The 24,428-nt window shown below is 46.9% G+C and overlaps 1 protein-coding gene across 4 annotated transcripts in view; it reads right to left on the minus strand.

Moving 5' to 3' along the window:
• The window catches only part of ACBD5 (acyl-CoA binding domain containing 5), a 308,366-nt gene that overhangs the window by 108,215 nt on the left and 175,723 nt on the right, over positions 1-24,428 (minus strand). For all 4 annotated transcript variants that reach the window (XM_086941614.1, XM_086941613.1, XM_086941615.1 and 1 more), the window contains one exon: positions 7,815-8,085. In XM_086941614.1, the coding sequence (XP_086797740.1) occupies positions 7,815-8,085 (271 nt within the window). The remainder of the gene's footprint in view (positions 1-7,814; positions 8,086-24,428) is intronic.

The raw sequence follows: 24,428 nt of genomic DNA on the forward strand, positions 1-24,428 counted from the left end.
AAACGGGAGAAGAAGCGACGGGGACCAGATAGAAAGGTGTATTGCCTGTCGGCAGGATGTTTAAAGCGCAAAAGGTCCATGAGACCAAAAGTATCCGCAAAATCAACAAGCCACAGCTGACCATGGGGAAGATCTCTAGGGGGATGTCTATCATAGTGACCTGAAACTACTGCGTTAAAGTCCCCTCCAACAAAAAGTCGACCCTCTGGAAGGGAGAGGAGGAGCTTCCCTAAAGCCTGAAAGGACTGGGTTTTCAATCCTGATGGGACATAGCAAGTAACCAGGTTTATTTATTTATTTATTTATAAGTTTTCTATAGCGCTAACAAGACCCGAAGGTAGCAGAGCGCTTTACAATAGAGGGGATGAAAAGAGAACAGCATGACACAAATCCAATAAAGCGATCATCGAGCGACAATTTGGAATGCGGAAAAGTTCGGACAGCAGGACTTCTTGGTAGCAGGATTCAATGTTACTGCATGGGTTCAGGGGACGCTTGCTGATCCAGGTTACCCGCAACCAAGGGAACGGATCAGGCACAAGGATTTGAGTTGGCTCTTGAATAAGAGTGCCTCCCTCCCATTGGCCTGAAAGAGCTGCATATCTACACAGTGAGTCTGTCTCAGTGTGGTCAATGGATAGGGGCAGGCCTCGTCGCATCATAATGCCAACCCCTCGGGAGCCAGAGGTGAAGCCGGCATGCAGAACAAGGGAGTAGCCAAACCTGTTAAGCGCGTGACATGTGTTGCCCAGAAGGTGGGTCTCTTCAGCAGAACCACATCAGGCGCGTGCCTTTTAAGAAATTACAAGACTATTGTTTTCTTCAGCTTGTCCCCCAACCCGTTAACGTTCCAGCTCAGAATTTTAAGGCTTTTATCCCACTCCATGTCAGAAGACCTGGTGAAATGCATGCAAAACCCCGCCACAACCGGCACCACAGTATAGAATAGTCATTTTCATCATGAGTGACAACACCAAACAAGCCCAACCCCCACCCCCCAACTCCCCCCGTCCACCCATCCCATCCAAACACCCCACCAGATCCCACCCCCCCCACTTTCCCCCAAACAGGCCCCACTCCCTGCATCCCTGCTCCGTAGGTGTACAACTACCCACATCCCCAATTAGCAGAGCGCCTTTCGCCCAGAACCCCAACGTAGAGTGGAGATACGCTCCTCTCCTCTAGAAGCTTAATGCTAAGGGGAATGTCCGCCAGCCCAAGCTCCAGCCTCCACCAACCCCCAACTTGGAATATTGTAACATACCAATCCAGCTCTCTAGCCATCGTAGCAGTTAGCCCCTAGGCAGGGGCCTGCACTAACAGAGTTAAACAGTGTCCCAACATGTTCTCGACAAATATACCCCACGCAGTCAGTTGCCCAAGGGGAGCAGCACATATATACTCCCCGACTAATCACAGCGCGGCAGCCCAGTACAGCAACCACATGCCGCCCGACTGCTCCCCCAAGGAAAAGGGCATGACCACTATGCGCATGCTGTTTAATACGTTACAGTTTGTGGAAGGTCACTCCTTTCGGTCCATTTCCGTAACGCTATTCTGTCTCATGGAGAACGTCCCAACGGGGACTGGTCGACCGCGATCTCCAGGAGCGCTGATTCCGGCCCCCTGCCTCCGACTGTCCCATTGTCGAACCAGGTGAAGCTGCCTGCGGGCCTCTCCAGCTGCCCCTGTCCTGGCTGTCCGGATTCCTGGATGCCCCCTTATCCAGACAACTCTGTACATCAGAGGGATTTGTGAAAAATAGGGATTTGCCACCGGCGATAACCTTAAGTTTGGCTGAGAAGAACATCATATATTTTATCCCTTTTTCACGTAGTGCTGCCTTGACACCTGTAAAGGTACGGCGCTCCCTCTGTACCTGTAGCGTGAAATCCGGGAAGAAACGGATAGTGGCATTTTCATATAGGAAGTGTTCACAATTAATTTATCCTCCGAGGCGATATCATACACCCTTTTTTTATGTTTCTCAAGGAGATGTTGGAGGAGCTCATCCATCTCGTCCCAATGAGCTTTATCGTATCAGGAGAGCAGGCCAAACAAGTTGGCAATTCTGCATTGGAGTAAGTCACCACCCTATTCCTTGCAGCATCTATCTTTTTACTTTCTTTGTCTGGTGGGGCGCCTCATCAGATGTTTGAGAGTTTGCCCATTTTCTCACCGTAAGAGTCAGGAAGTTTGCCTCTAATGTATGCCGGGTCGGTTGTGGGAGGTTTATACTTCTTATCGACCCTTGGGGTAATGACATATACCTTAACTGGGTCTTTAAAGATTTCAGGTGTGTATCTAAGCATCCCCTTAAGCATTAGCTGATACTGTGCCAAGCGCTGGCTAGAGGAGATTGTCTCAAACAAAAAGACTTCCTCTTGCACTGCTATGTGGAGCTGAACCTCACAGTATGTAGCTGCCCTACCTATGATGTCATGGAAGGTAGTGGTGTCATCTGGGGTAGACGGCTTTGCTATGCTAAGATAGGGGTTTGTGTCAGTAGGTGGGTTCATGTCATAAGTGTCCCAAATGTAATCCTGAGGTGGATTGGAGTACTGATTTCAGTCCTCCTCTTCCCCCCAGAAAGAATGAATAGAACCATCAAGGATAAATGATTCTGGTGAAGGTGTACAGCAGGTAGTGTTGGTGAGATGGGATGCATGGGGCTAGTTGCCTTACAAGCCTTCTTTCTGTGCTTTGGTGGTATAGGTATGTCCAAAGCCTTCTCAAAGCTAGGAAACGCACAGTGTCCAGATAAACGACCAAACATTTTTGGTGTAAGTCTATTTCCTCCTGTATGAGTTGAATCACCGGTTTCACTGTTTCGGCTTCGACCATGTGCTTTGTGAAGGAGTATGATTTCCGCTCCAATGCAACCTTTGATGCCGAGCCTTTTGGAGTTGAAGCTTTCGATGCCGATCCTCTTCACTCCACGGCTTTCAATGCTCTGGGTCTTGGGTCGATGGGCGATTTCGATAACGTGGTGGTACAGACCCTCTGGTGTCTGATGTTTGGCTGGACTACAGTGGGAGACTATTGGATAGTATGTGTTTTCTGCTGTGTTTTTGGCACAGATCCATGACTGAGCGGGCCCCACACAGCTGCCTGGAGTCGACCATGGCCCGAGAGCAGTGGTGGCCCAAGTAAAGATTTTGATCAGTCCTATATGGAATGGGTTGCTGGGGCCGGGATGGACGGGACACTGTACTCTGTTTGTCCCGGCGTGATGACGTGCACTTCAAGCTCAGAGCCTGAGTTGTATCCAGGCAAAAAGGAGCCCCATTTCCTGCCAACACCTGGGTGTTGACTTCCTCCTAAGGGTCTTCGGCATCAGAAGGGTTGAAAGTGTCCTCAGCTATGAGACAAGACATTTTGAGTTGTCGAGCTCTTCAATTCCGCAGCGTCTTTTAGGACTAAAAGGATTTACAGGCCTCACAGGGGGCTTCCTGATTATCAGGAGAGAGGAACAAGTTACACACATGATGTTGATTGGTGTGGTTACTTGGTGTGGCACCAAGGGAAGAATCTTAAAGGCATTTGTTATATTACCTGTTGGACATGGTGTGGAGGGAATGTGGAAGATAAAGTCCTCCCCAAAGGACGAAGGACCACTAAGGCTGCGATTGTTTCGAGTCGCCCCAACGAGGTTGACATTGATGGAGAGACGATGGAGACTGAAAAGACTTGCATTTGAAAACAATACTGACCGTAAGGTATGAAAGAGAGAAACAACGACTGTGTCGAACAGAAACACATGTTCGAACCAGTTGGTGGAAGAAAACTATTTAACAATGTATGTGGATGTCTATGCACAATGCCACCATGAGGAGGAGTCACTATCTAGTGACTCAAAAGGCTTTCTTCGAATAAAAACAGCTTGCACACTTCCGAGCCCAACAGTAGATGGCAGGATGCCACACACACCTCAAACTAAAATATCCGCCTGATAGGAGTGCGTGGGCACTATATAACTCCAGTTACTTCACCCTGGCATTGTTTCCAGCAGTGAGTAGAGCCAGCACTGTCTACAAGTATCGGAGACCATTGACAAGATTCCAAATCCATTCTGGCGCCTGGGGATTACTCTACAAAAGGGGAATCTTCGGGAACAATTATCTATAAAAAAGGATCACTTTCACACCAATTTCACACCACAGTGTTTCAAAATCCAAAACTTCTAGCAAGATATTAAAGTGCTGGGCAGGACAGCTGCTGCACCAGTCGTAACAGTGCTTCTGAGAATCTGCAATGACCAAGAAGTACCAATATCACCAATATTTTTTTACCTTGTGATTAGTTATGGCTTGCAGGGATGAGGTGGTGCAGAAATAGGGTAGTCCATTGCCCCAACAGTGGAGTCATGGTTTGCAACCTCTAACTGATGCATTGCGAAAGAGTTGGCAATGAGGAGTCACTGCCCCCACCTAAAAAAATTGGAAAAGGGTGGGAACCCTGTTTGCCTTATTTATATGCTGGACTGACTCAATGACGGCTAGACTGGGAAAAATGGAACACAGCAATTAAAGGTCACTGAATCTGCAATGCATCAAATCATGAAACATATGAGATGAAAGTACTTTTGCTGTTTGTTGATTTGAAAAAACATTAATCAATACAGTAAAAATACCAAAAAAGAGATGTCTCGGGCTGTGCCTCAAGTAATTTGTATGCATTGCTCAGCCTGTAACTGCCACCTGATGAGTATCCAGAAAGGAGAGAAAGTATGGAAGCTTGTACAGGACATGTTACATGGCATTACATCCTTTTATAGTAGTCCATGATTGCGGTCTCATTATTTCTCTTCCAACTGCGCCTGTCATCTGCCTCAAGCCTACCTGTTTTAAACTAACAAGTTGTATTGTATTCAGTATTGGTTGGCAAGAGAGGTTTTTATTTTCTTCCCCATATAAGTTGCAAACAGATGCAATGCTGCTTCAATTTTCCTGAAGTTAACATTTAACATAAATATGATTCCACTGGCTCATCTCATATGCCTTCATTGGTTTTATTTGCTTCTTTATGCGGACGACACACAGATTGTATTAAAGTTCCAAGGCAACGTCAAGTCTGCATCTACTCAGCTATACAATTACCTGGCCACTACAGAGAAGGGTGAGCAAATATTTGAAACTGAACAGTGACAAAATGGTGTCTCTTAGTCCTGTTAGGCCATCACTGTTCTGGGACCTTCCTCCTTGTGCCCAAAGACAACTTTGTTAACATGAATTCGGAACCTTTTGTAGTTCTGCATTAACTAACACAATGTATAAGTCGAAACTTGATTTTTCTAACTCTGCCTCTTTAAGCACATGCTATACTTGTTTTTGTTTTTTCACAAGGTGCAAATGATCAACATGTTTTATAAACAAATCTCCGCTATTGCAAACCCTGTGTATCTTGACCTTCCAGTCGATCCCATTCAAAAGCTGCAAAGAGATCTGTATTCTGCAGCTAGATTGGTTCTCCACTTCAAGCCTTGAAATCGTGTCTCTTCTGCGTTTGGCCTCTTACTTACAGTGAAGAAGCTGAAAATTTTCAAGTCAATGTGTCTTATTCCCAAAGTATTACTTTCTTCTTGTAGTTTTCATCTTACTTCTCAACTCTTTACAAGCCACCTCATGTTCTAAAATTTCAGGACAAAACTTCTGATCACAGTTTCTATCTTTCGTCTTAAGACCCTCTCCGGTTTTGCCTTTTCGGCTGCCATATAGTGGTATGCTTTACCACTGACCTTGAGACAACATCCTGACTAACTGAAGTAAAGAAAAACCTTAAAAGCATCTGTTTTCTTAAAAGAATTCGTTTTCTGCTTAATTTGTTGCTGGCATCCTTTGCATCAAGATATACAACTATGTGGGGGTGAAAGTTATGCTTTACAAAAGAATAAACAAACATGCAAAGGGTGCATGAAGGGTTCAATAGCTACAATTTAACAAATATGATTAGACCGATCCAGCCAGTTGTAGACCTGATCAGGCACAGGCACCCGTAGGGAGGCTGTTATTTATTTATTTTTTGAGTTTTCTATAGCGCTGGCTCGAGCCAAAGGTAACAGAGCACTTTACATGTTTAGAGGTTAAGTTTAGAGGTTAAGTTTGCACAAGTACATGGTGAGAAGTAAAAAGGCGTCACAGTAAATCGTATACAAAAAAATATATATATAGGAGCACATGGTATTCAAACATACACAGTGAAAGTCAATCAAGTCATTTGGAGCTTGGGAGGAGGATAGAGTTTGAGTTCGCCTGGTAAGAAATCCAGCTGGAAATTGTCCAGGAGAGCTGGGTCTTTGGGAGGTGAAAGTAATTCCATGCTCTCTCTGAGCTACTTGGTGAGCAGTAGAGACTCGAGGTCTCGTTTGAAGAAGGAAGGGTTGCAGCGTAGTTCTTTAGGGAGTGAGTCCAGATTTTAGGTGCAATTCCTGAAAAGGATTGTGTCTGTGATTCTTTTTTTTAGTTTAGGGGGTATGAGGAGGCACGCCTAGGAGCCTCTCAGAACCCGGTTTTCCTCTGCTGGCGATAGTTTAGGATCTAGATATTTGGGGGTTGAAGAATGGAGAGCTTTGTGAGTGATGAATGCAGTGTTGCAGATGCACCTTCCTTCGATGTAGTTAGTAGTTTGACTACTATCAGCAGCTGTAGACTCATGATGTCCCTTGCCTCTTAAGGCCTGTAATGCAGATTATCATTACACTCACATTTTTCCAAAAATATTACAATTTAGGGCAACCCTACCTGATGTGTGGGGTGTTACCTGCGTTCAACATCCACTCCATCAAAAGTCCAATCTGCTGCTATTCGGAGCCTTGAGTTCAAAATGGGTGTAATACTACTGACACAGCATTTCATCAGTACATCGTTGACCTAGATATTCATGCATGAATCCTGGTCCATTTCTCCTTGATTCACTTCCCCAGTTCACGTTACAATTGGGTGTGTGACAGATCTTAAACCCTTCATGGATGTGTCAATACTTTATAGTAGGCTAAAAGCACACCATGCGCACCAGAGGAGTTCAGAATGAATCCACGAAGACCATATGGTTCCTTTAGGGACATAAGGGACTTCTACATACATCTCCCATTGTCTCATTTAATAATACATTATCATCACTTTCTCTATAAACTTAAAATCCTCCTTAGATTTTGGGAACAATTATATAACCCTTTTCCTCAAACATGTGCCTCAGCATTGTACAGTCACCTTCCCACCATGTACAGAATATCTTCACCACACATCAGAGGGGGAAATGTGGGTTTGTATTGCTGTAGAATAAGTGTAGTAGGGTAGAATGCAAAGCCAAATTTGGTTGCAAACATATCCCAGGATGAAACCAACACTTGAGTTTTGACACTAATGGTCTCGGTCACTTATTTTTTGGGATTCACAATAAACCCACACTCTGCTCTTCTGACAAATGTTTGTCAGAGCAGAGAACTATCCAATCGCATGCATGGTTAATCAGCCCAAAGGGAAGGACATATGGTGTAAGGAAACAGCAATATTTCTAAAAAGATATCTTCTTCCTGATGCTTTATGTATAATAAGCTAAAAAACTATGAACGTAGCAGTGAACACACCCGAGATACAAGGCCCCCTCAAGTACTCAGTAGGGACTGTAAAGAAAAACATAAGTACACTTTACTGGGGTAGCAGATGAAAACAGAATCCCCGGATACAACCCCACCTGCATTGTATTTGAATGGAGACAACCCTTGATGCTGGGGCAACAAGACTCTCATTAATAAACCAAGCACTATGTATTCCTGGAGAGCATTTCATGAAAAAAGTTATAATACAGATGTTTACCTCTACCTCGCCTGGGCGCATAGTTGTCCATCCTTTCACTGCCCACCTTTTCTTTATGCGGTCCCCGGCCGCTGGGTTTTCCATCCTCACCACCATCCTTTACCTCCCCCTTGCCTTCAACTGCTACCTCCATCATACTCTCCACTCCAGAATTCACCAAAGCCACAATTCGGTTTTCAGGAACAATTGCATTTTCTGTTAACTGATCGTGTTCTACGTTCAGCTTATGTGATGACTGTGCTACCTGAATTGAAAGGCTGACATCTGAAAGCTGAAAAGAACAAAAAAGAATTCAGTGACACAGAAGGTTGTGAGATTTTTAATACTTAACATTAGTAGATCTATTTGACAAGGAAATGTCTCTTTCCAAAGCTGTTTTCAATACGCATGTGACGTGGGTAAATGTGCTTGTAATTTGTTTAGTATCATGATGATCTGAAGCGGCTGCAGGTGTGGAACCGTGAGGATACTAGGTTATGAGGCAATAATAAAACCAAACCTCTTGTCACTAGCACATTATCATCCCCCTGAAGCATAGAAGTATCTATAAATCACATTTCCCAATAACACTTTCGGAAGGAACAAATGAACTAACATCAAGACACAGAGTCTGTGATGTTAACTTTATCTACTGTTTTTGTTAAACCACTATTAACCACTGTCCAAAAGTCCAAAGCACTTTAGGTGAGAAAACATATACAGCGTAGTGGGTGGCAGTCTAGTTGTTTTCATGGCCTAGTTGTAAAGTAAAGTAGACCAAATTGTCCAACGAGTGAAGGTGGGTCATGCAGCATGGCTATCTGCAAAATGTGTTTTATAAATTCTGCGTGTTCCTCTCTCCATTCAGTGTTTACCTTATTCCAAGTTTACCCTTTGCACCCTGCGGAGGGCAGCATGATGCATAATGTGGATAAAGAGAGAAAGTGTTTCTTTAAATATATGTACAACATGACCTATTCAAAGTATGAGCTTAGTAAGAGGTAACTGCTAAAAAGATATTTTTGTGGGGCGCAGCAATCATTCAAACATAAACCATATTACTAGGGAAAGGAATTGAAAATGGCTGACAAACTAAACTTTCCTTATCCTTCGCTATAGCAACTGTTATTTTTCAGATCGGATCCATGTTTCTTGTAGTTTATCCTCAACACAGTTGATATGATCCAAATATACATGTATATCAAACCAATGGCCCAGTGCTTAATTTGTAAAAAAAATGAAGTCCAGGTGCTCAAATGTTTGTCGGATGCCACACCCACTCTCCCCTGGCTCCACCCACTTCCTCCACTGGCTCCACCCACTTACTCTATTTTCTCCGCCTACATCCTCAACTGGCACTGCTGAAACTCAGATGTAACACCCAATCTGAATTTCAGCAAGGGAGCCTTCCTCCAAGTAAGGTTTTGATAGGAGGTTCCCTTGCCATGTGAAAATTTTGAAAAGATTAAATCAAAAGTGCATTTAAGCACAAATTTGAAATAAATTAGCTACAATAACTAATGCATTGAAAAGGGACCTGTGAAACATTCTAGTGCTCTGTGCCGATTGAGGGAAAGGACAATACTGGGGTATGCCATTTTCAAGAGTCTAATTGTGTGTCATGAGTTTAAAGAAACAACTTTTACATATCTCATGTGACAAAATAAACCAAAACATTCCAAAAACACTCTAAACTGAAAAAATGAATAAAATCATGCAAACAGGGCCAGACTGGAAACCCATAATAGCCCAGGCAAGTTTTGTTAGACCAGTCCCCATACGGTGCGGAGCGAGAGCAGCAAGCCTAGCGACTGCTAGAGGGGTTTAGGTGGGATTCTCCCCTCAAGAAATTTTGTAAAAAGAAAGACCAAAATGGTGCACAACACATTTTTCATTACATATTTAACTGTATTAACTTTCAGAGCATAGTAAATCGCAAATGATGATCTGACATTATCACCCAGGCCAGAAAGCATGGAAATGTCACACATAGGCACCCATGCCATAAACTGTGGAAATGTCACACATAATCAATCACCCATGCCATAAACTGTGGAAATGTCACACATAATCAATCACCCATGCCATAAACTGTGGAAATGTCACACATAATTAATCACCCATGCCATAAACTTTGGAAATGTCATACATAATCAATCACCCATGCCATAAACTGTGGAAATGTCACACATAATCAATCACCCATGCCATAAACTGTGGAAATGTCACACATAATTAATCACCCATGCTATAAACTTTGGAAATGTCATACATAATCAATCACCCATGCCATGCACTGTGGAAATGTCAAACATAAGAACCTACGCCAGAAAGCATGGAAATGTCACACATAAGCACCCATGCCATAATCCGTGCAAATGTCACAAATAGGCATCCAGGGCCAGGCCATAAACTGTGGAAATGTCCCACATAGGCATCCAGCCAATAAATTGTGGAAATGTCACACATAGGCATCAAGGCCATAAACCGTGGAAATGTCACAGAGGCATCCAGGGCATAAACCGTAGAAATGTCACATATAGGTACCCAGGCCATAAACAGTGGCAGTGCAGTGGAAATGTCACACACAAGCCCTCAGCCAAAAAGCATGTAAATGCACATATAAGCGCCCATGCCATAATCGATGGAAATGTTGCACATAGGCACCCATTCCATAAACCGTGGAAATGTCTCACAGGCATACAGGCCATAAACTGTGGAAATGTCAAATAGGCATCCAGGCCATAAACAGTGGAAAATGCATTGGAAATGTCACACTTAAGGCTAAAGGCCAAAAAGCATGGAAATGTCACAGATAAGCACATGTGCCATTATCCATGGAAATGTCACATAGGCATCCAGGCCATAAACCGTGGAAATATCACACATAGGCATGCAGGCCTTAAACCGTGGAAATGTCACATATAGCCTGGGCTGAGCTGAATCGTGACAAAATGATAGTAGGAGGACAGATGTACAGGATTTGATTAAGTCTTTGACCACTCTCGCTATTGTTGTATAGAGGTGTTGTTTTATTTTTGAGAAGTATAAAGTGGTTTTGCACCTGTGTGAGGGATGCACATGCAACTATAATTACTAAAGGAAGCATTCAAACACTGCTTAAAAAAGTAAGACGTGAGGACGATAAGCTAAGAGGGCATGTTTAAAAATTCAGAAGTATGTATTCAAAATTTTAGGCTGGGGTTCACAGATGAAAAATCACAATTAAACAAGAGGGCCACAAAAAACCAGCATGACGCAGCCTAGTCTAGAATGAGAGCGGTTTCCTACAATAGCAAAGAAATGGGACATTTTGTATTAGGACTCAGAGAGAAGAACATAATAGAAAGGATCAAACATAAAATCTCGAAAATGTCCTCCACTGGGGATGAGAATTGCAGGTGCTGCAGGCGAGGGATTTGTTAACTCTTATGAACTTTAGAGATTTTTCGCACGCACTGCCTGTAGAAGAGAAAAGGACATACCCTTCCCATCTAGGTTGACAAGTAAAAGCAACAAAAATGATGGACAGAATGCTCAACAATGCAAATCTTTACTCCGTCACAAAGATGTGGGTTTAATCCTTTGTCCTTTTGCTCAACACGCCACCCCAGTTTGGACCCACCCATATGCAAATCCATCTCGACCCTGTTCCCCATGGGAACAGTCCAGCCCATACTGCCATGCTAGGTTTTCCCTGAACCAGAAACAAGCTTCCTGGAACTGATTTCGGGGTAACACTCGTCATCAGTCAGGCTGGCTTGAATCTGGAGGCGAAGCAAGCACAGTACCCACCTCTGGGCATGCCCTTTGCTCTAAAAAAACAAGGTTTGATGGAAACTGAAATGCTCCCTGTAAGACAGATGGTTCTTGATTTAAGAGAGCAGGAAAGGGAAGCGCAGGAGGAACTAACGTCCTTGATGAATAAAAATCTGTTCGCAAGGTAATGCCTCAATGGCATCAAAGGAGGGAGTGTTGATGGAAATTACAGTGTGTTACAGAAGGGTAGATAGAGCGGGTCAGACGGGGGTGCTACGTGCATTAAATGGTTAAGTGAAAAGAGAGAGGCCAGATAAAGACTGGACAGCGTTTGCATTCATGCCACCTGAAGGAAGCTGAAGAAACAAATGCAATTGTTGCCTGGCAGTAGTTAGTACTCAGAAAACAAACCATGAAAACGGTGGTCAGGTGAAAACATATTCCTTAGAGACTTACTGAAGCTCTGATGGGGACACATCCAGGTTGCATCACTTGATAATAAACGCGATGCCTTATTTGGCAAGCTAGAATGCCTCAGAATATTTGGCTTATTGGTGTGTGGATCAATGCCTGCTCCTTTCGTGATGCACGGATGCATACTTCAATAGAGTGTAGCCGTGGATTGCCGCTATTGGCTGTATATTAGTCATGTGGAGTCTGATATTGTATGCATGGGCAAGTGTTTGGTCATCAAAGGAGGATCTCACATTTTTCCTGGGAATCCCCTTGCAGAGCTCCTTCTGCAATTGCTGTTTGCTCTGTAGAATAAACTCTTTATGCTGGCACTGGAGGCTCCTGAAATCTATTCAGAATGGAAAGGGGCGACCACTCGGTCCCCCCGAACGTATGGATTGGTGCCCGATCCCCCCGGGAAACCATTTTGGGCGGGAGGCGTGGCTCGGCTGGTATGCCCAAAGTGGCGAAGCCGGGGCACGCCCTTTCCCGCCCAGGAGGGGTTGTCCTAGACACCCGCACGGAAGACCACGCCCGGTAGGCGTACCTGAGGAGGGTCCCCGCCCTCCCGCAGACGGATAAATAGAGCGGGAATCCGAAGAAGCGTCCTCTTGTTCCTGCGCTCTGAAGGCTGCACCACTCGTCGCTCGTGAACCCTCGACGGAACAAGCGGCAATTTTGAGAACTTGTAATCTTGTTGTTTCTCTTTCAGTATTTGGAGTACGAAGGATCTGGGACCTCGTTGATCGACTAGAGCGGAGTACACGAAGCTATGGCCGGCAAGAAAGCAGGAAAGAGCTCCGAGTTGGAGCAGGTACTGCGCACCTTGTCAAACCGAATGGCGATCATGGACCGAAAACTCGGTAAAGTTGACTCGATCGGTCGAGGTTTGGCCGAAGTGAAAAAACAGTTAGCGGCCCAGAACCCCTCAGGCCGTCCTAAGAAGGTAATAGGCCCGGCCTTGCCGGGAGTCGTCCCTGAGGGTAGGGGGAAGCGCATTAAGAGGAGGGCGGTTTCCGGGGAGGATCCGGTTCCTGAGGTGCCCCCAGTCGCCCCCATCACACCGGCGGACAGCCCGGTACCAAGTCCAGATTTAGGTTTACCAATCCCGGTTGTAATTACCCCTGTTAATGATGAGGAGATGCCCCCGGAACTGGCCATCCAGTTAGCGGCAGTGTTACCCTGGCTCAAGAAGAAAGCGGGGGGGGCAGTGGCTGCGGCCGACCCGGCCGAGGAGGCTAGACTAATAATCGAGCAGTTACGGCAGTCGAGAGAAGCCGGGACGGCGAATGTTTCTCTTGTTCCCCCACAGGTGGGGCCAGGAGTACCTACGGTTAGCCGGGAAAAGGCGGTAGACACGACGGTTGAACCCGGTAAGCACACATTGCCAGTGGCAGGGGAAGGTACGTTACCTTCAAGGCGTGAAAGGGTGGCCCAGCACATCCCTGCGGCCACAAAGGAATTGATATGGGGGGAAAAATATGTGAATATGTTTTCATTGTTGACTGACCATCGCGAGATGGAATATGCAAAATCCCAGAAAGATTTATGGCACCCCAATGTATGGCGGGCCAAGATGGCGGAATTTAGGGTCGATGAGACCATAGCAAATTGGGTAAAGGCCTTTTCGATATTTACGGCGGTCATGGGTGAACGAAAGCCAGAAGTGCTGACCGAGTTGTCTTGTTATCAGAATAGGATTATGGATTTTTATACCATGTATGAGGGGGACGAGTGGAAAGGGTATGACATGAAATTCCAAAAAGCGAAAGAATTTGATGCAACTTTGACCTGGGACTGCCTCGACTAGGTGTCATGGCACAAGCAGCTCTTGCCTGATGCGGCTGGTACGTCCTCGCCGGGCGGGAGCGGGTCGGGGTCTGTTCGCCAAAAGCCTGCTGTGCCCTTTCGAGCAGGCGCCGGTGGGGAATTTCAGCCTAAGACCGGCGGAAATGGCGGCAAGCGGGCGGTTTGTTGGGGCTTCAATAGAGGCAACTGTAGCAGGCCCCAGGGAACATGTAGGTTCAGGCATGCGTGTGCGGGCTGTGGGAACTCCTCACACCCGGAGAGTAGCTGTAGGTCTAAAAACAGCGGAACGGGAGGAAAAGGGGGGTCTAAGCAAGAGTGAGGTGATGTTTGGGAACCGATTGCCTACACCTGTCGATATCATGGCTCTGACTCCTTGGTTGAACAAATACCCTGATCATGTATCCGCCGGGGTGTTGAGGAATGGATTCCTATATGGCTTCAATATCCCGGAGGGGGATTTTCGGGGGGACCCTTTTTGTAAAAATCAGTTATCTGTCCAGCATAACCCAAGCGTAGCAACAAGGAAAATTTCCAAAGAAGTCAGCTTGGGGCAGGTGGCGGGGCCTTTTCATTGCCCGCCGGTGGCGGATTTCGTGTGTTCCCTGCTAGGGGTGGTTCCGAAGAAAGACCCAGGGGAGTTTAGACTCATTCACAACTTGTCAGCCCCAAGGGGCTCCTCGGTGAACGAAGCCATTGACCCGGATATTTGTTCGGTGCGGTACGCATCGTTCGACGAGGCCATTGCCATATTAAATCACCTGGGCCCCGGAGCGCTGATGGCGAAATCAGACATCGAATCGCCATTCAGGATGCTCCCGGTACACCCGCGAGACCAGCAGTTGCTAGGTTTTGCGTTTCAAGGGAGTTATTACATGGATAAATGCATGCCTATGGGTTGTTCCATTTCTTGTGCCTATTTCGAAATGTTCAGCTCCTTTTTAGAATGGGCATTCACCGAGGCCACAGGGCACAGGCACGTTACGCACTATCTGGATGACTTCCTGTTCTTGGGAGCGGTCGGCGAAACGAAATGTGCGCAGGCACTGCGGGACTTCTGCATCCTCATGCGGGAGTTCGGAGTTCCATTGGCACCAGGTAAGACGGTTGGACCATCTACTTCACTGGAGTTTCTGGGAATTGAGCTCGATTCTGTGGAAGGATGTTTCCGTTTACCGATGGAAAAGGTGGCCAAGTTTAGGGCTTCCTTGACGCAATGCCTGGGCAAGGAGAAAGTGACCCTGCACCAGTTACAGCAAACAGTGGGTCAGCTTAACTTTGCCTTGAGGGTGATACCAATGGCCCGCCCTTTCTCACGCTCTATTGCACAAGCGATGGTTGGCCTCAAAGAGGGACACCACCGTACGAGACTGTCGGCAGAGGTTCGCCAGGATATGCGCATTTGGTTGGCATTTCTGGCGGACTTCAACGGTCGAGTTGTGTGGAACAAACCACCAGCATCATCGGATGAACTATGTTTGTGGACCGATTCAGCTGGGAGCGTGGGATTTGGCGCCATCTTTGGCAACAGATGGTCGGCGCAAGTATGGCCGACGTGGTGGCACTCCAGCGGTCTGACAGGTAACATTGGGTTCTTGGAGCTATTCCCCATTTGGGTTGCTCTGATGGCATGGCCAGACGACTTTAGGGAGCGCTCAGTGGTGTTTTGGTCTGATAATATGACTGTGGCTGAGTGCATTAATCAGCATGACCAAGGGTGATTTAATGATACCCTGGGGCATCCATTATGTTGGATGTAATTGCCTCACACACCCCGAAGAGTGTCATGCTTCATCATCGGCGGTTGCTCCTCGTCGGGGAGGCGGTGCAATCCCCGACGGGCACACCTCAAAGAGGGGCTCTTTGGCGGAGATCTTTTTTCCAACTGCCTTTTGGTGAAGTGGGGGTATGTGGGCAGGATGGTGTATTCCTGTGATCAGGTAGTTAAAATGTAAGAAGGGGTACCGGAATGGACTTTATTCTGGGGGTCCCCTGGCTACAGTTAAAAGGTGGGGCTAGTTTCCTAGGTGTCAACTAATTATATTGTGTGACCCTAGAAGAGACTAGAAGTGCATGTGGTCAACATGTTTCTCGCTAGTGGTATGTTAACCGCGATTCTTCAGGACCAAAGTGAAAACAACAACATGCTAGTATCATATGTGTTGTGTTTGTTACCTTAGTGGATCCTCCTATGCCTATACATAGAGAAAGGATAAGGAAACAGTAATTAAACAGATATGCAAGTCACAACATTGCCAGGGAGAAAATATATACATATACTTGCATGCTGGTGGTACTGAGAGTGATTTCACACATCCACCGCATGCCAAGTGTATTGAGCGTGCAATGTACAAGGTGAAGAGCACACGCAATAACTGAAACTGTGACTAGGACTGTGATTAAGTGAGGGTGATGGCTTAAAAAACATAAATGTAAAGATTTCTAGTTAAAAATGCAGCAGTCTTAATATGAATGCCTGCCTGTAGTGTGTCAGGTACTGGGCAGGTCTTTCGTGCAAGCACCAATTGGCAACTTTTTAGGCGTAACAACAAACTCCCACTGTGATCTGAACAAACCGTTTATAGAAACACATGTTAGGTTCCCTACTCACCTACTGGTCATATGCTAGAGGCCACATGAGTGATCGGCGGGGCAGAACTACAGAGCTGAGCCCTAAGAGTGTGGCTGAAGTAGGGGTAGAAAAAACGTGTCCCTGCATTAGTACAAGTGGGCTACACAAGACCAAGTAACTGGTATGGAACTAGTGGCTCACCCTCTATCAAGCGCTAAACGCACTCACCTTTAGTCTTCTGAGTCCGCGTGTTGTGACCTACCCATGACCGCCGAGCTCGAGTAGATGTGTGAGCTCGGCGGCAAGGGTTATTTAAACAACACCGGAAGACCTGCGTGCCGCGTCTGATCACCGCCCCCTGTCCAAGGTCACGTGTGCAGAGCCGAGTGTGTGGCGGCCATCTTGTGATGGTGTAAAAACAGCGGAGTTGCTACTGCCCTGGGTTTAATACCGTTTTTATCGCTTACCAGAGCCTCGGTTGCAGGGACCTTTGTACAGCTTAGGACACGGAATGGACCTAGATGGGTATGGCGGTAGGGGTTGTTGAGATGTTCCAATAACTGTGGCACTCACGTCGATACAGACCGGGCTGGTGTCTTATGACGGATGGCGGCCATGATGTAAGGGGCCCCCGAGATTGCTAGAGCATAGAGATGCAGATGACTGTATAAGTTCATACTGCCCCAAGGCGGCCATGGTGCCAAGGACTATCCAAACTATACAAAAATATGTGGGTGACTGAATCGGTTCCATATATGTAGTTGGACCAAGGTGTCCATGTGGTGGGGGACCAATGGCAGTGGGTGTGTTAAGTTCAGCAGTGGCACTAGCGAGGGTGGGAGTGACCCAGAATTGGGTCGGAATGTGGTCTGTGTATATGTCAGATCTCTTGTCACGGGAATGTGGCTGGTAACTGTATCTCATGGGGGGATTTAAGAATTTAGGAATTTATAATGAATGCCAGGGAATGTCTTCGTTGAGCCCCTGTTTATCAGATGACAATCGATGCACCCATCTCTGTTCCTTGTTGAAGAGGACTTTTGTCGGGCAGTTGGGACTGGATTCCAAAACTACCCACTTCATAGAATTCTCATCATGGTTAAATTCCACATAATGTTTGCACATTTTGGTGTGGGTCTTTCTGCAGCGAAAATTGCTGCGATGTTCTATGATTGAGTCTTGATGGGGCGGGTTGTCATCCCTATGTACTGTAAGCCACACGGGCATATTAGCAAGTATATACAGTGTGATGTATTGCAATTTGTGTGTTGCCTGAGTTCCCATTTGAAGGTCTCGGAGAGTTGTATGGTTTTGAGAGTCAGGGTGTATCTACAGACCCCACACATGCCACAAGGGTAGTGGCCCATCACGGGGGGTAAGTGCCATAAGGTTAGTTGGGTATCTTTCCTCACATGTTTTGGCCTGGTGCTGATCAAGATATCCTTTAGATTTTGTGACCTCTTGAAAGCAAACCTGGGTTCCTCTAGGGTCATGTCACCTGTGTTGAGTATGCCCCAGTGATGTTTAATCGTGTTCCTGATTTTATTGGACAAAGGGGTAAATGTGGTTACACAGGTGATCGGTTGGTTTTCAACAGGGACTCTCTCCTGCCGTTCCAGAAGGGCTTCTCGATTATTGTTTCTGGCCTGTTTCCTTGCCTTGAGAACATCACTCTTGGGGTAGCCCCTGTCAAGAAGGTTCCTTGAGAGAAGTGCGGATTCCTTCTTGTAATCAGTCACAGCGCTACAATTACGCCTAATTCGTAAGAATTGGCCAAAGGGCAGGTTGGTACGTAGGGCCCTAGGGTGGTGACTCTTGTAGTGTAGAAGGCTGTTACGATCGGTATGTTTACGGTACATGGTGGTGTTTATGGAACCTGCTTCCAATCTGATAGTTAGGTCAAGGAAAGCGATTTCATGGGGTGAGGATGCCATGGTGAAGTGTAGGTGAGGGTTTAGTGTGTTGACCCATACCAAAAAAACCTTCGTGTGAGGTCGGTGGACCGCTCCACAGGATCAGGATGTCATCTATGAAGCGTTTCCACATTCTGATGTTATTAAGAAAGGGATTAGACTCATGGTGTCTGTGAGTATCTTCAAATTTAGCCATATATAGACAGGCCACCGAGGGGGCGAAGGTACTGCCCATAGAAGTCCCCTGGGTCTGATGGTAGAACTTGCCTCTGTATTCAAAATAGTTTTCCGTCAGGGCTAGTGTGGCGCACTCCATGATGAAGGTCTGGGGAGTGTTGGAGCTCCAAGGTTCTTGACCCAGTCTTTCCTCAATTACCTCTAGAGTGGCCCTCTGGGGGATGTTCGTGTAGAGGGCTTCGACGTCTAGGGTAATTAGAAGGTCAATCTCTCCTGTGTCCTGGACTGTATCCAGTATTCTTAGAACATCCGTGGTGTCCTGAATTTAAGAGGGAATGCTTTTCACCAGGGGTTGCAGGAAATGGTCGCAAAACTGTGACAGGGGCTCCAACACAGAATCTATCCCAGAGACAATTGGTCTCCCTGGTACTGGCCTAGTGGCTTTATGGATTTTGGGCAGGATGTAAAAATATGGTACCCTAGGGTCCTTTTTCATGAGAAATTCTGCCTCCTTTCTGCTGATCCATTGATCACATTCAGCACTGGTAACTAGGCTTGTGATTTTGGTCTGTAGTCGTGTGGTCGGGTCGTCAGTGATTGGAGTGTAATATCTCCGGTCACTGAGCTGTCTGGTACATTCCAACTCATAATCCACAGTATTCATCAGAACTGTGGCTCCCCCTTTGTCTGCCTGTTTGATTGTGATTACGGGGTCATTTGCCAGTGATTTTAGTACAGTCCAGGACACAGGAGAGATTGACCTTCTAATTACCCTAGACGTCGAAGCCCTCTACACGAACATCCCCCAGAGGGCCACTCTAGAGGTAATTGAGGAAAGACTGGGTCAAGAACCTTGGAGCTCCAACACTCCCCAGACCTTCATCATGGAGTGCGCCACACTAGCCCTGATGGAAAACTATTTTGAATACAGAGGCAAGTTCTACCATCAGACCCAGGGGACTTCTATGGGCAGTACCTTCGCCCCCTCGGTGGCCTGTCTATATATGGCTAAATTTGAAGATACTCACATACACCATGAGTCTAATCCCTTTCTTAATAACATCAGAATGTGGAAACGCTTCATAGATGACATCCTGATCCTGTGGAGCGGTCCACCGACCTCACACGAAGGTTTTTTGGTATGGGTCAACACACTAAACCCTCACCTACACTTCACCATGGCATCCTCACCCCATGAAATCGCTTTCCTTGACCTAACTATCAGATTGGAAGCAGGCTCCATAAACACCACCATGTACCGTAAACCTACCGATCGTAACAGCCTCCTGCACTACAAGAGTCACCACCCTAGGGCCCTACGTACCAACCTGCCCTTTGGCCAATTCTTACGAATTAGGCGTAATTGTAGCGCTGTGTCTGATTACAAGAAGGAATCCGCACTTCTCTCAAGGAACCTTCTTGACAGGGGCTACCCCAAGAGTGATGTTCTCAAGGCAAGGAAACGGGCCAGAAACAATAATCGAGAAGCCCTTCTGGAACGGCAGGAGAGAGTCCCTGTTGAAAACCAACCGATCACCTGTGTAACCACATTTACCCCTTTGTCCAATAAAATCAGGAACACGATTAAACATCACTGGGGCATACTCAACACAGGTGACATGACCCTAGAGGAACCCAGGTTTGCTTTCAAGAGGTCACAAAATCTAAAGGATATCTTGATCAGCACCAGGCCAAAACATGTGAGGAAAGATACCCAACTAACCTTATGGCACTTACCCCCCGTGATGGGCCACTACCCTTGTGGCATGTGTGGGGTCTGTAGATACACCCTGACTCTCAAAACCATACAACTCTCCGAGACCTTCAAATGGGAACTCAGGCAACACACAAATTGCAATACATCACACTGTATATACTTGCTAATATGCCCGTGTGGCTTACAGTACATAGGGATGACAACCCGCCCCATCAAGACTCGAATCATAGAACATCGCAGCAATTTTCGCTGCAGAAAGACCCACACCAAAATGTGCAAACATTATGTGGAATTTAACCATGATGAGAATTCTATGAAGTGGGTAGTTTTGGAATCCAGTCCCAACTGCCCGACAAAAGTCCTCTTCAACAAGGAACAGAGATGGGTGCATCGATTGTCATCTGATAAACAGGGGCTCAACGAAGACATTCCCTGGCATTCATTATAAATTCCTAAATTCTTAAATCCCCCCATGAGATACAGTTACCAGCCACATTCCAGTGACAAGAGATCTGACATATACACAGACCACATTCCGACCCAATTCTGGGTCACTCCCACCCTCGCTAGTGCCACTGCTGAACTTAACACACCCACTGCCATTGGTCCCCCACCACATGGACACCTTGGTCCAACTACATATATGGAACCGATTCAGTCACCCACATATTTTTGTATAGTTTGGATAGTCCTTGGCACCATGGCCGCCTTGGGGCAGTATGAACTTATACAGTCATCTGCATCTCTATGCTCTAGCAATCTCGGGGGCCCCTTACATCATGGCCGCCATCCGTCATAAGACACCAGCCCGGTCTGTATCGACGTGAGTGCCACAGTTATTGGAACGTCTCAACAACCCCTACCGCCATACCCATCTAGGTCCATTCCGTGTCCTAAGCTGTACAAAGGTCCCTGCAACCGAGGCTCTGGTAAGCGATAAAAACGGTGTTAAACCCAGGGCAGTAGCAACTCCGCTGTTTTTACACCATCACAAGATGGCCGCCACACACTCGGCTCTGCACACGTGACCTTGGACAGGGGGCGGTGATCAGACGCGGCACGCAGGTCTTCCGGTGTTGTTTAAATAACCCTCGCCGCCGAGCTCACACATCTACTCGAGCTCGGCGGTCATGGGTAGGTCACAACACGCGGACTCAGAAGACTAAAGGTGAGTGCGTTTAGCGCTTGATAGAGGGTGAGCCACTAGTTCCATACCAGTTACTTGGTCTTGTGTAGCCCACTTGTACTAATGCAGGGACACGTTTTTTCTACCCCTACTTCAGCCACACTCTTAGGGCTCAGCTCTGTAGTTCTGCCCCGCCGATCACTCATGTGGCCTCTAGCATATGACCAGTAGGTGAGTAGGGAACCTAACATGTGTTTCTATAAACGGTTTGTTCAGATCACAGTGGGAGTTTGTTGTTACGCCTAAAAAGTTGCCAATTGGTGCTTGCACGAAAGACCTGCCCAGTACCTGACACACTACAGGCAGGCATTCATATTAAGACTGCTGCATTTTTAACTAGAAATCTTAGCATTTATGTTTTTTAAGCCATCACCCTCACTTAATCACAGTCCTAGTCACAGTTTCAGTTATTGCGTGTGCTCTTCACCTTGTACATTGCACGCTCAATACACTTGGCATGCGGTGGATGTGTGAAATCACTCTCAGTACCACCAGCATGCAAGTATATGTATATATTTTCTCCCTGGCAATGTTGTGACTTGCATATCTGTTTAATTACTGTTTCCTTATCCTTTCTCTATGTATAGGCATAGGAGGATCCACTAAGGTAACAAACACAACACATATGATACTAGCATGTTGTTGTTTTCACTTTGGTCCTGAAGAATCGCGGTTAACATACCACTAGCGAGAAACATGTTGACCACATGCACTTCTAGTCTCTTCTAGGGTCACACAACATAATTAGTTGACACCTAGGAAACTAGCCCCACCTTTTAACTGTAGCCAGGGGACCCCCAGAATAAAGTCCATTCCGGTACCCCTTGTTACATTTTAACTACCTGATCACAGGAATACACCATCCTGCCCACATACCCCCACTTCACCAAAAGGCAGTTGGAAAAAAGATCTCCGCCAAAGAGCCCCTCTTTGAGGTGTGCCCGTCGGGGATTGCACCGCCTCCCCGACGAGGAGCAACCGCCGATGATGAAGCATGACACTCTTCGGGGTGTGTGAGGCAATTACATCCAACATAATGGATGCCCCAGGGTATCATTAAATCACCCTTGGTCACGCCAGGAAAAACCCTCCCCACTTCTTCATCTTTCCCCAGGAACAGTGCAGCAACCCCCCTTTTTTGTTTGAATCTCTAGTACTCAGTACGGACACTAAGCTGCTACTGGACCTTCCACCATCTTGAGTGGTTAATAGTGTCCTCTCGCCTCCCCCCTTTTTGAAACCTGCATTAATCAGCAGGCAGCCCGCTGCAAGTGGATCTTGAGATTGTTGAAAGAAATTGTGCTACGTTGCATGAAATTGAATGTACAGTTCAGGGCAAAACATGTGCCAGGCGTACTGAATTATGCAGCTGATGCACTCTCTCGTTCACACATGCAGGCTTTCAGGGGCTATCTACCCACAGCGGACCTAGTGGAGGCACCGTTCCCCGAAGCGCTATGGCTAATCGGTGCCCCGGATTACAAGACCTCGTGGCAGCCAGCTTAGCTCCCAGGACAAGGAAGGCTTAGGAAGGAGCGTTTCGTTCCTACTGCACATTTTTGGGTCCGACAGGGAGACAGAGCTGGGGTCAGGAGCAATCCTTCCTGGGATTCCTGGTAGCGCTGCACAGAGAAGGCCGGTCAGCGGCAACGGCCAATAGACATAGGGTGGCCATTTCGTTCATGGCACAGCTGCACGGCATAAGTGACCAGACGGGTTCCTTTCTGGTTAGGAAGGCACTCCGCGGCTGGCAACGCCTCGAGGGCCGCAAGCAAGATACAAGGCACCCCATTGGCTTAGACAGATTGTCTCTGCTTTTAGCAAAGCTGGATGAGACGTGCTCCTCCCCTTTTGAAGCAGTTCTGTTCCGGGCAGCTTTCGCCTTGGCATTCCATGGGGCTATGCGGATAAGCGAACTCGTAGCAAGGAACAAGAAGGATATGGAGGGAGGCTTGTGCAGGGATCACTTACAAATAAGGGGTGATTCTATGGTAATCTTGATAGCCAGGTCCAAGACAGACCAGGAAGCTATGGGAGATAGTGTTGTCATGCAGCGCGCACGAGGGTCCCCCACTTGTCCGATAAAGTGTGTAGAGGAATACTTGGCACTGAGGACGGCTACATGGGGGGGGAGCCTGCTTAGGCACAATGATGGCACCCCACTGACGAGATTTCAGTTTCAGAGGGTGCTAGCACTGTCAATCGCTGCCGCGGGCATGGACCCGTGCGATTTTGGGACCCACTCGTTTAGGATAGGGGCTGCTACTGAGGCTACGGCCCGGGGTCAAAGTGCGGAGGAAGTAAAACAGCTGGGCCGTTGGTCCTCGAATTGCTTCAAAAGGTATGTGCGATTGCACATGTTGTAAAAGTCGATTGACATGCACTCACGCTTCTTGTCTTTTGTTTGAATTACAGTTTCACAAGCCTGTCACGCGGGGCCGAATTGGAAGTCGACCCAACATCAGGAGACCAGCGGTCAAGGATCACCGACTGGAGAGAGAGTGGTATGGGTCGTGGGCCACTCATATGTGAGGCGCGCCGGGGACGTATTAAAGACAGGTGACGCGACTCACGCATCTGGGGAATACGGGTTCAGATTGACCTTCCATGGGAAGGGCGGGCTCTGTTTTGACCAATTTCAATCGTTTATGGAGGGTCTTTTAGGGCGGCAAAGGTCACCGCCATCTGTAGTCATAGTATACCTGGGGGGCAATGACTTAGTGCAGCTGGGAAGACGAGTGTTATTAGAACACATCCTGTCGGCAGTTAGCTGGTTGGCTAAGAAACTCCCGGGGTGCACAATTGCCTGGTCCCACATGATCCCCAGGAAGATTTGGCGGGGGGCCTTTCAGTGTCAGCGTTGAACCACTCAGTGAAGAGGGTCAACAATAAAATTGGGAAATTGTTTCGCTCCGCGCAGTTACATAGCATTCCTCACGGGTGTATTCAGGGTGATCACATGTATCTGAATGATGGGGTTCACCTGTCCAGGGAGGGGAATGATTTACTCATAGGAGACTTCATAGCATGGCTAATGGGTTTGAGGAAGCAT

Source organism: Lissotriton vulgaris, chromosome 10 (assembly GCF_964263255.1).
Source record: "Lissotriton vulgaris chromosome 10, aLisVul1.2, whole genome shotgun sequence".
Lineage (NCBI taxonomy): Eukaryota > Metazoa > Chordata > Amphibia > Caudata > Salamandridae > Lissotriton > Lissotriton vulgaris.